The sequence below is a fragment of the Lepus europaeus genome, chromosome 8, assembly GCF_033115175.1.
Source record: "Lepus europaeus isolate LE1 chromosome 8, mLepTim1.pri, whole genome shotgun sequence".
NCBI classification, from domain to species: Eukaryota; Metazoa; Chordata; class Mammalia; order Lagomorpha; family Leporidae; genus Lepus; species Lepus europaeus.
In genome coordinates, this window is record NC_084834.1 from 101,304,813 (window position 1) to 101,317,444 (window position 12,632).

The window sequence follows — 12,632 nt, forward strand, 5'->3', positions numbered from 1 at the left end:
CTGTCTGCTCCTACACACGTGCAGGCAATCAAATAAAAAGTAAACATTCCCTTCCAGTGTGTTGTCAACAGACAGAATAAATGAATGGGAAAGCAAAGGCTCTGTCAAATCTATAAGACGCTGGGAGGTCCAGGAGTAAGAGTCTACTGTGAAAAGGGACTCACTCCCCCCACTCTGCTCTCAATCAGGCAAGCTCAGACCCATACCCAGAAAGATAATTTTCTCCTTGCAATTCTCACGTTAACCAGAACCCCCTACTCATATGCCATGTTCTAGAGATTAAGGTAGAACTTTTCAGAGGTCATTGACTTGACAAACATGCAGCTCATTTTCAAACTGTTAACTTTTAGTCACCATGGTAAATACTGCACTCACATATTTTTCATTCAAAACTCAAGCAACTGTGTCTGGCAAACGCCACACAGATCAATTGGCTTGCTCAAGTCCCGGTGCTGGTGATACCTGATGTCAACATACTTCAAACCCACGCAGTCTCAAACTTCACCACCACCTGGGGTATCTTTCCTCACTTCTGCCTGGCTTGCCTGAGCCTTGTACAGAAGCACTGTATCATGTACCACGAAATACACCAAAATGTTTCTTTGCAGGGCTGGTGCTGTGGCATAACAGATTACGTCTCCACCTGCAATACCAGCATCCCATATGGGCACCAGTTCAAGTCCCAGGAACTCCTCTTCTGATTCAACTCTGTGCTAAGGGCCTGGGAAAGCAGAGGAAGATGGCCCAAGTCCTTAGGCCCCTGCACCCACATGAGAGACCTGGTTGAAGCTCCTGGTTCCTGGCTCCTGACCTGTGCAACCATTTAGAGAATGAACTGGCAGATGGAAGATTCTCTCTGTATCTCTCCCTCTTACCCTAACACAGAAACTCTTTCAAAATAAATCAAATAAATCTGTTTTTTTTTTTTTTAAGTTTCTTTGCTAACAACAAATAAAAAACCCCACTGATGACAAATGTAGGAAGATAATATATGGCCAAAACAGCACCTTAATGTAGAAGATTAGGAAGGTGGGTTTGCCAAGGAAACGGGAGCATCACAATTAGGATTAAGGATTCATTGGTTACAACGCCTCTCTGATGATGTGAGTCAGGAGAGAAATCCGAGTCTGAATTAGGGTAAACATACATATTTAGATGAATATACAACAATTAACCCCAGCAATCTCTTCTGGATGGGAAGAAATGTAGCCTGCTATTTAAAAATTTTTTAATTACTTATTTTCATTTATTTGAAAGAGATAAAGAAGGAGAGGCAGAGAGAGAGAGAGAGAGAGAGATTTCCAACAGCTGGTTCACTCCCCAAATACCCAAAATAGCCAGGGCTGGGCCAGGCCAAAGCCAGGAGCCTGGAACTCCTCATGGGGTGGCAAGAACCAGAGGACTTGGGCCATCATCTGCTGTGTCCTAAGGGGTGCATTAGCAGGAAGCTGGATCAGAAAGAGTAGCCAGGACTCAATATGGGCTGCAGGTGGTCCACGTGGGTATCTAACCACTGCGCCATATGCCTGCCTCTGCCTCCTATCTTGTAAATGTCAGTTTAGGTTCTCTGCAAACCGTAGTGAGCTCTCGCCATACCAAAAGCAGCTTGTATCACCTTCAGGGATGCCAAATCGAACCTGAAGACTCTTTTGTCTGTTAGTTTCCATTCTAACTTCCACACCTGGTCCTCAGACAGAAATTTTACACGGATCAGGCAGATAAAGTCCCTGTGGATTTCAGGGAGCGTGTAGACTGTTGCCTCTCAGTTGTGTCCACGTCTGCTTTCCTAATGAGTGTCCTTTGGATGGTCCTCACATTCCACAGAGGTTTTCCTTCAACTGGGAAATGTTTACTTTCCTTTCCGAAGGTCTTTTCTCTGGCCCATTTGTCATTTCTCCTCCACGTGTCCAGCATGGGCTGTAGTGTTCACTCTGTGCACCGGGCAGCAGGTACAGCCTCTGCTCCCGCAGCATCCACAGAGCTGTTCCCCCGCCCCCACGCCCCCCAGAGGGGCTAAGCTCTGCCTTCTTCATGGGTCAGCAGATCCTCAGAGGTCTGCCACCCACACCTCATTCGGCACTTTGCATTTCTCTTGTCGCTGTGGCCCTTCTAGAAGGTGTTTCTATTCCAGATGGCTTTTGGTCACTGGGAAAAGCAGCCCCAAACCTTACACAAACACCACTACTCTGCTCTGCTTTCTTGGCAATGGTGTGTTGTCTGGAGACGCCCAGCAGGGAGGTGCTGATTGCTCTCACCCAAAATAACTTCAAGAGAAAAAGAGGCAGGTACGGCTGGGGCTGCTGGTAGGTAAATTTTAACGACTCAAAAGATGTTTCTAGGAAACACACTCCCCCAGCTATTATATCTCCAGGAAGTCACCTCAATCTTTTTTAAAAGAATAGAAAGGAGTACCTAGGGAAAAGAAAACCCAGAAAGCTAAGAAATATCAAAACTTATGAATGAATAGAAGGAACTGAACCCTCAGAATGATGTGTGCATAGGCATAAAGGTAAGACTTTTCCAGAAAGTGACTGCTCTGCCAACACAAAGCCAAGGTCCACAGAAAAAGAGACCGGGAAAGGCCAGGGTGGAATGGCCACCCACATTCGAGATCCCGGGCTCTGAGTCTGCGTGAGCTGTGAGGGCCACCTCCTTTTCTCCAGACTCCGTGAGTGCAACTATAAAAATCAATGCCTAGCAGAGGAGATAGGACACATCTGTCTTAGAGACAGCTGTTTTCCCACACCCCAAGCAGAGCATGCCAGAGCTGCACGGTAACCTGACAGCATTAGTATACCTAATGGAAATGTGTCCATCCGCAAGGGGATTTGGCGTGGACTCCAAGAGAAGACCAGGGAGTGGAGAGGAGCAGGATTCCTCGGGGACCTGAGGAGATGGGGCCCTGACTGGCCAGGGAGCAGCTGTCCCCAGTGGGCAGAGGGACCACCTGGCTTTCAGAGTGGCTGCCCCACACCCAGGCACAGGGTTGGAGAGCACTATGCAACCCCCTGAATGGAATTAAGACCTCCTACTTCACTTTCCTGTGGGGATCAAGTCCACTGAGTCTTAGTCCATTGGGGGTATTTCTCCACTTTTTCAAAATGAGTTACCGCATTGGCATTCTGGTGCTCAGCTTTCGGTGTCTCGTGAGTCTGCATAACATGACTTAACGCTTTTAAATTCCATGAACTCTGGGACAGTCGGGACCGGTTTTAGATCTATAAGGCTGGGGACCCCAGCCAACCTTGTCCATATTACCACGTGCTTCTCTCTAACTTCATCCAGAGTCATCACAAACCAAGACCGCACGGCTGCTGGGTCCTCACACTTTGTTCATTAAATCTTCATGCTGTCGAGGGAGGAACTGAAGCCACAAAGGACCTATGGGGCGGCCTCTCTGAAGTTAATCTATCACTGGGGTCCAACAAAAACATCAGGAGTATGCATTCTGCTGTAAATCTTCAACAGATAATGCCAATGTTCTCAGGCTGGGCTTGGATTTCCAATGCCAGGCCAAGTTCAAAGCCTTCAACACTATTCATCTGAGGAACAAGCCTATGGTTCCAAACCTCTCTGCATCTGTTTGAAAACTCAGCTTCCATGTTGAAGATGACTATTTGCTTTACTCAAATTCTGACCCCCAAAGAACTGGCCTACAGAGTTGGCCAATAATAATACAAATAATAGCATCAGCATCTCTTACTACTAGGTGGAATATCGCACTTGCTTCTATCATCTTAGAGAGAAGGTTACTGAAGCATAATCGACAAGTAAAAATTGTGTGTACTCATATTCAAAGGCTATAATGTGCTGATTTGCTAAGTGTGCACATCATGTAATTATTTCCACAATCAAATTAATCAACACATCCACCACCATGGTTAGGCCCACGTTGGGTAGGGGCGTAGGACACTTCATAGCTCCTTGCATAGCAAATTTCAGGCCAACCACCCAGCACAGTCACGTTAGATCCCTAGAAATCTTACAAGTAGCCGGCGCCACGGCTCACTAGGCTAATCCTCCACCTTGCGGCGCCGGCACACCGGGCTCTAGTCCCGGTCGGGGCACCGATCCTGTCCCGGTTGCCCCTCTTCCAGGCCAGCTCTCTGCTGTGGCCAGGGAGTGCAGTGGAGGATGGCCCAAGTCCTTGGGCCCTGCACCCCATGGGAGACCAGGATAAGCACCTGGCTCCTGCCATCGGATCAGCGTGGTGCGCTGGCCGCAGCGCGCCTACCGCGGCGGCCATTGGAGGGTGAACCAACGGCAAAAGGAAGACCTTTCTCTCTGTCTCTCTCTCACTGTCCACTCTGCCTGTCAAAAATAAATAAATAAATAAATAAATAAATAAATAAATCTTACAAGTAAAACTTTATACCCTTTTGCCAACATTGCCCCATCTTTCCCACCCGCCCCAAGGCCATTGCTCTTCTACTTTCTGCTTTGCTGAGCGTGAGCTTTTTAGACTCTCCCATACAAGTAAGATCATATGGTGTTTTCCTGTGCCTGACATTTTTTACTTAGGCCCTCCAAGTTCATCCACAAATGTGCAAACAGCAGAATTCCCTTCTTTTTCATTTTCTTGATGCATCACCCCACCCAGCTCATTTCCATTGGCAGAAAGTAGGTATTTCAATCCGCCGTTAAAGACAGGAAATGGAACCAGCCCTGCAACTGAGACCCAGGTCTGCTCCGACTCTGGCACCCTTCCCGTGAGCCACTCTGCATCGCTGCCCCAGAGCAGCAGCCTGTGCTCGCTGGTTCTGAGGAGGGGCCACAGCCACAGCCCCGCACTCTGGGGAGAGCCACTAGTGCCTGGAGAGGCAGCGGACCACACCCAGGCCTGGCTTTCCATGGCTGGGAAAGGCCGCTGTTCCCTGGACGCTTCTGAGGAATGAACGAAGACTGTAATGTGGTGTGGTGGGAGATGGCTTACTTCCCACAACTTGAAAATGGGACGGAGGTGGGCTGGGGTCCCAGCCAACCGGGACATTCTCAGGTACTGTAATATTAGTTGAAATGTGAGGCAGCCAAAACCTGAGTAATGAAGAAATATCTACACCCACAAAATGTGTGGGTCTAGGGCATCGCAGGGGGAGCCAAGGACGCTCAGGTGGCGTGATGAAATACAACCTGGCAATCTAGACCATTCTGGCTTTTCCACTTATCAGCCCTGCATCTTCAGTGAATTTACTTAACCTGTTGCCTAAAAAAATGGGGATAGTAATAGGCACCTCCTGGAGTTCCTGGGTAGATGAAATGAGCTAACACAGGTAAAACAGTACTTGCTTGGTTGCAATAGGAATCCAAAAATAATTCAACTCCCTTCCCCTTCCCATACACAATTCTCTGCCAAGAGATGGTTCCTGGGAGTACAGACATTTCTTCCTTTAAGGCATGAAAATCACTCACAAAGTAAACCTCTTGCAGCCACCACCATTGAGAGCAGAAAGCCAAACAAAAGGAATTGGCCTGTGTTGATGAGTCCAGTGGTGTAGATGCGGCTCATGGAATGTGCCCTCAAGTTCCAAGCTCAGAGCTGTCTGAGCTCCTGGAGACAAAGTTCTTAGAGCTCTGACTGCCTCTGAGACGAAGCTCACTGTCCATCAAGCCCCGAAACTCAGGAACTCGATGCAGCCAGTGCTGACTTGCCAAACCCTGCCACAAACGCGAACCGAGTCTGAAATGTTCACCCAGCTTCCTTCTCACGTCCCGGAAGATGGGCAGAGGATGAAAAGGAAAACATAAAAAGATCTAAGGACCCACACACGCCGCTCCCAAGCCGAGTCTCTTCCCTGGAGGTGGGTCAGGAGGTGGAGTGGGGGGGGAGTCACAGCAACAGGTGGAACCTACCTGCGCACCACCAGCCTCAGAGTCTTGAAGGATCCTTTCACCAGGGACACGGCCTCCCTTCTGGAGCTGCTCAGCGCCACCTCATTGATGTGCACGACTTCGTCCCCGGCCCGCAGTCTGGAGCTGAGTGAGTCGGCTTTGCCCCCCTCTTCGATCTGCACAGAGAGAGGAGAGAGCCACAGTGAACGTCTCCTGGCCTGGGGTCTGTGTGCCTGGACTCCTGCAGGGCCCAACCAACCGGCTTGGACCACGCCCCCTGCTGCCTCCAACCACGCCCTCCAGCACCTGGTGGCCCCACAGAGGGCCAACTGGACACTTGGCTGCATGGAAGAATGAACTGTTTCCGTCCTGGGGTGACATCTCCTGGCCCCTTCCATCTACGACCCCCAAGTCCACTCAGAATAATTGTTTTCTCTCTGGAAGTTGAATTCTTCATTATATTTTTTGGTTTAAAGTTGTAATTCATTGGATAAGTAAAGAGGTACAACCAGACAATGGAGTATTACTCAGCACTAAAAAAAAGGGGGGGCCACCAAGCCATGCCAGGACATGGAAGAGCCTTAAATGCATATTGATAAGTGAAAGCGGCTAATCTGAAAGGCTTGCTACTGTGTGATTCTAAGTATATGACATTCTGGAAAAGGCAAAACACCAGGGACAGCACAAAGTTCAGCGGTTGTCAGGGACTGGAGGAGTGGGAGAAGTGGCGAGTGGAGCACAGAAGACTTTGGGTCAACATAAGGATGGGCACGCGTCAGAATCTACAGCATCTGTGACACCAAGAGTGAACCCCAATGTCACCTATGACTACGAGTGATAATGAGGTGTCATTGGAGGTTCATCACTTGTAACCACTGTGCGTCTCTGGTATGGGGTTTGATTGGGGGTAGGCTGTGCGTACGTGGGGCAGAGGCCACAGTGGGTATTGTTGCACTCTCCACTCATTTTTATCACAAATCTAAAACCACTCTAGAAAAGAGAGTCCAGGGGCTGGTGCTGTGGCATAGTAGGCTAAGCCTCTGCCTGCAGCACCAGCATCCCATATGGGCACTGGTTCGAGTCCCGGCTGCTCCACTTCCAATCCAGCTTTCTGCTATGGCCTGGGAAAGCAGTAGAGGATGGCCCAAGTCCAAGTCCTTGGAACCCTGCATCTGTGTGGGAGACCTGGACGAAACTCCTGGCTCCTGGCTTTGGATCAGCTCAGCTCTGGCCGTTGTGGATACTTAGGGAGTGAACCAGCAGATGGAAGACCTCTCCCTCTCTCGTTCTCTTTCTCTGCCTCTGCCTCTCTGTAACTCTGCCTTTCAAATAAATTAATTAGTTCATTTTTAAAATTTTTTTTAATTTTTATTTTATTTTTAATTTTTATTTATTTATTTTTTTAATTTTTGACAGGCAGAGTGGACAGCAGAGGGAGACAGAGAGAAAGGTCTTCCTTTTGCTGTTGGTTCACCCTCCAATGGCCGCCGCGGTAGGCACGCTGCGGCCAGCGCACTGCGCTGTTCCGATGGCAGGAGCCAGGTGCTTATCCTGGTCTCCCATGGGGTGCAGGGCCCAAGCACTTGGGCCATCCTCCACTGCACTCCCTGGCCACAACAGAGAGCTGGCCTGGAAGAGGGGCAACCGGGACAGGATCGGTGCCCCGACCGGGACTAGAACCTGGTGTGCCGGCGCCGCAAGGCGGAGGATTAGCCTACTGAGCCACGGCGCCGGCCTAGTCCATTTTTTTTTAAAAAAGAGAAAGGCCAGGGGTAGGCATTTGGCATCTGAGGTTGGAGTGCCTTGGTTCAGCTTCTAGCTCTGTTAGGGTAACTGGATACCTATGAGCCTACATGTGTATATGTGTGTGTGTGTGTGTGTATCTGTGCGTGTAGCAGAAGAAAAATGGGGGCCGGCGCTGTGGCTTAACAGGCTAATCCTCCGCCTTGCGGCGCCAGCACACCGGGTTCTAGTCCCGGTTGGGGTGCCGGATTCTATCCCAGTTGCCCCTCTTCCAGGCCAACTCTCTACTATGGCCCAGGAAGGCAGTGGAGGATGACCCAAGTCCTTGGGCCCTGCACCCGTATGGGAGACCAGGAGAAGCACCTGGCTCCTGGCTTCGGATCAGCACGATGCACCGGCCGCAGTGGCCTTTGGAGGGTGAACCAATGGCAAAAAGGAAGACCTTTCTCTCTCTCTCTCACTAGCCACTCTCTGTCCAAAAAAAAAAAAAAAAAAAAGAAGAAGAAGAAAAATGGGAATTTCTGTATGGTGGAACAAGGAAGCAAGCCTTGGAAGCAAACCTGCACTTAGGGGGAGGAGGAAGAGGGCCCACTCCCAACATCCACAGAAACTCCAGTCTGAATGCAGGCTGGGCTCTCGGTTCTTTACCAAGACGCCCACCTAGTCTGTCAGGTGTTCTCTTCATTAAACTTAGCTAGCACGCGTGTCGCTACCCTCTGTCTCCTGTCTGAATTCTTTCTTGTGCAAACAACCCCGAGCAACCTGTCCCCATAACAGCTCCACTCCCTAGTCCAGCTTCCTGCTGATGCACAACCTGCGGAGCAGCAGATGAATGTTCCAGAGGTTGGGTTCCTGCCACCCATGGCCTTGAGCTCTTTGCTCCTGGCTTCAGCGTGGCTCACTCTGGTCCACTGCAAGCACTCGGAGAATGAACCAGCACATGAGAGATTTCTCTGTCTCTGTCTCTTTCTCTGATTTTTTTGTAAATAAAATACAATTTAAAAACATCACAATCTGGTCAGTAACGTTATTCAACCCCCGCTTTATGCCAATAATTGTTCCAAGTACTTGGGTTATAATAGAGGACAAAACAGACCGAAACCTCTTCTGTTTTGCCATTGAGGTTGACGGGCAGAGGAGGGGAAGCCCATGGTTAACAGGATAAACCGGCTCATGACGCAGCAGGTGAGTGCGGAGCTGGCCATGGGCTTTGGAAAACAACAGAGGAAAATAATGCTTCCCGGGGTGCCACGAGCCAAAGATGCTGGCAGGAGGTCAATACCAGGGACAGGGGAAAAAATGAAACAAAACAAAAATGACTGAGTAAACAAAGCCTGACCCCTGTGTTCTCTTTTTTCAGTAAGTATTCTCCAGAACTGCCTACATGTTCAAAAACTTTCAGTATGTCTTCAGAGACATAAAATAGAGTTAAACACATACCTGTAATTGTAATATGTATAAAACAGCTCTTATTTTACAAATAAAAATGTTACAGCCTAGCTTTAAGTATTAACATAAACTAAAGTGAGTATTTTATCCATTTATTACTACTACTTATTACTAAGTTACACATTTATTTTTTTTAAGTTTTGAAATCCATGCATAGATTTTTTTAATGTGTTTCTTTTCTTAAAGATTTATTTATTCATTTGAAAGGCAGAGGTACTGAGAGGCAGAGGCATAGAGAGAGAGAGAGACAGAGAGAAAGGTCTTCCATCCACTGGCTCACTCCCCAAATGCCCGCAACGGCCGGAGCTGGACCAATCCCTAGCCAGGAGGCAGGAGCTTCTTTCAGGTCTCCCACGTGGGTGCAGGGGCTCAAGGGCCATCTTCTACTGCTTTCCCAGGCCATAGCAGAGAGCTGGATCAGAAGTGGAGCAGCCGGGACTCGAACCAGTGCCCATATGGGATGCTGGCAGCGGCTTTACCCGTTAGGCCACCGCGCCGTCCCCCTGTCCTACATTCATGAACCTACTATAAACGATGAAAGTAGCATCGAAGCTGGAAAGGGGAAGTGAGTCTCCCCACTGCTTCCTCTCAAAAGGCAGCAGCTGTTCAGCTTATGAACTTTGTACAAATATGAATATAGATGTCGTTACCCAAGAACACTGCACACCACCCACCTTCTCAGATGTCTGCTGGCACTGAACAGAGACGCATTACGGTGAGTTGGGAGCTGCCATTTGGCCTAGCTTTTATAGAGCGCCTGGGTTTGAGCCCCGGCTCTGCTCCGGATTTCAGCTTCATGCTAACGCACACCCTGAGAGGCTGCAGAAGGCTCCCATAGGCTGGCACCCTGCTGCCCATGGGGGACACCTGGATTGAGACTCCTGCTCCTTGGCTCTGGTCTAGCCTAGCTCCAGCTGCTGTTGGTATCTGTGGAGTGAACCAGCAGATGGGACATCTTTGTCCGTCCCTGAATCAACACTTTTCTTGAAGTGTGGGAAGTAAGAGTTTGAGAAGTCAAGCAGATAAATAAGTGAGGGGAAACTACCTATAAATTCTTCCTAAGCTTCAGGCTCCTCACTTACAGCAAAAGGGATGGAGTGACAGCACCTGCTTGGTAGACCTTGCAGTGAGGATTGGTGAGATGAGCCACACGAACCCAAAAACACAGTTCCTTGCTTACTGTAAAATCTCAAAAGTGGTAGCTATTGTTTTTATAAGTCTTATATCATGATAAAATGACCCATAAAATCTTGGTTATTTGCTACGCAGTATTCTATAGAACAAATGTAATCTGGCGTATTTAACCATTCCGCTTTGAAGGTCATTTCCTCCTGGCTCTCTACCCAGGTCATCCTATTAAACTTTCCCACCAGCCTTGTGTCAATTCACTGTTTCCCACACACACTGAGCCCACCGCACCTCCAGGCCTTCCCTCTGCCCGCATTTCCCCCCATGCTCGGCCATATGCTTGAGCCACCTATAAGAACTGCAATATACCATGGTGGCCAAGGGTGGGCACTCTGCAGCCGGCCCATGCAGCCCTGCCTTTTGCTAGCTCTGCGACTTTGCACAGCTTATTAGACCTTGCTGTGCCTCACTTTCCTCTCCCATAAAACAATCATGCTTACCAAAGAGATTGGTGTGAGGCTTCAGTAGTTTGTGCAAGTAAAGAACTTAACACAGTCATAGGGAATGCATTCAATAAATGCCAGCTATAATTATTACCCATCTTTGGAGGTCAAGTTCAAATCAGATCTCCTCCAAGGCTTTCCAGGCCTCTCATCAATATGCACTCTACATCGTCACCTCTGTAATCTGTCCTTTAAGAAGTAATCCATCTTTCCCTCTCCTTCAGAGAATCAAATGAATAAATAATCACACACTGTAAAGTGACGTCTAAATCATTTATCATTTTTCGGCTCCTTTCACACTCTGCTGTGGTTATCAGCTCTTGTCATTCAGCAAAGCTATTCGTGTCTAAATCTGTTCCTTGCCCACCGTCCCTCCATCCCCAGTTTGGACTGTGAACTCCTGGAAGATAGGAAACAGGACTCCATCTGTACTCACCCCTGAATGCCTCCCCACACCTTTGCACATAGGCTGACCTCAGAAGGCAGAGCCGGTGCATCATTCAAAAACATTTTCTGAGCATCGTTCTACAGTGTACCAGGGAGGGAGCTAAAAACTGGAGGTATCATGGTGAACACTACGATAAATCTGGTCCTGCACAAGTTGCAGTTTGCAGAATCCCACCCCTTCTGTGTTATTTGCCAATGATTTCAATAACATGAGATGTAAGATCGGTTTCTCATAAAAAAGCAAATTCGTTGTATATTTTATATCATATCCTTCTCATAGCTGATTTAATGGGAATGCAAACATTATGAGGAAGACTGCCAGCGTTTCACTGTTCACGGTTTTCATAAACTATTCTTTTGTATTTACAGAGGTTGTCACACGTTCTTCAATTTGCATGCAACTTTTAGGTCTGAAATGCTTGCTTTTCTTTTCTTTTTTTTTTTTACAGGCAGAGTGGACAGTGAGAGAGAGAGAGAGAGACAGAGAGAAGGGTCTTCCTCTGCCGTTGGTTCACCCTCCAACGGCAGCCTCGGCCGGCGCACTGCGGCTGGTGCACCGCGCTGATCCGAAGGCAGGAGCCAGGTGCTTCTGCTAGTCTCCCATGGGGTGCAGGGCCTGAGCACTTGGGCCATCCTCCACTGCACTCCCGGGCCATAGCAGAGAGCTGGCCTGGAAGAGGGGCAACTGGGACAGAATCCGGCGCCCCGACCGGGACTAGAACCTGGTGTGCCGGCGCCGCTAGGCGGAGGATTAGCCTATTGAGCCACGGTGCCAGTCCAAAATGCTTGCTTTTCAAAAGTCAATATAATCACTTGCAAAACTGAAAAAGCTAGGGGCTAGGATGGGTTTTGGAAATGGCATTTACTTATCACACATCAGATGGGCACCTACCTGCATATTGTGTAAAAGATTTATTGATTTTTATTTGAAAGAGCTACAGAGAGAGAAGGGGAGAAACAGAGAGAGACAGAGACAGAAAGAGAGATCTTCCATCCACTCATTCACTCCCCAGATGGCCAAAATGGCTGGGGCTGGGACAGGCAGAAGCCAGGAGCCAGGAGCTCCATTCAGGTCTCCCATATGGGTGCAGGGGCCCAACCACTTGGGCCATCTTCCACTGCTTCCCCATGTGCACTAGCAGGGAGCTGGATCAGAAGTAGAGGAGCTGGGACTTGAACCAGAACCATATGGGATGCCAGCACAGCAGGCAGCACCTTAACCCATCATGCCATAATGCTGGCCCCCCTTCTTGGTTTTTAAAAAACAGAGAGAGAGGGAAGTACATGGTACATTAGCAGTATCACCCTGCTGTGCAACAGAAACCCAGAACTTTCTACGTCTTTCTAGCTATACCCGAGTGTCAATCAACCTTTCCCCACTCCTTCCTCCCCACTTCCATTCCCCCTTCCCTCCTTAGCCTCTGGTACCATCATTATACTTCTAACTTTTATGAGGTCAGCTCTTTTTTAGACTCTACATATACGTGAGATCTTGTGATACTTAATCTTTCTGGGCTTGGTTCATTTGATTTC

The 12,632-nt window shown here is 48.6% G+C and overlaps 1 protein-coding gene across 2 annotated transcripts in view; it reads right to left on the bottom strand.

Moving 5' to 3' along the window:
* Positions 1-12,632, bottom strand: part of SHROOM3 (shroom family member 3) — a 337,315-nt gene that overhangs the window by 207,577 nt on the left and 117,106 nt on the right. For both annotated transcript variants that reach the window (XM_062198626.1, XM_062198625.1), the window contains exon 2: positions 5,851-6,005. In XM_062198626.1, coding sequence (XP_062054610.1) covers positions 5,851-6,005 — 155 coding nt within the window. The remainder of the gene's footprint in view (positions 1-5,850; positions 6,006-12,632) is intronic.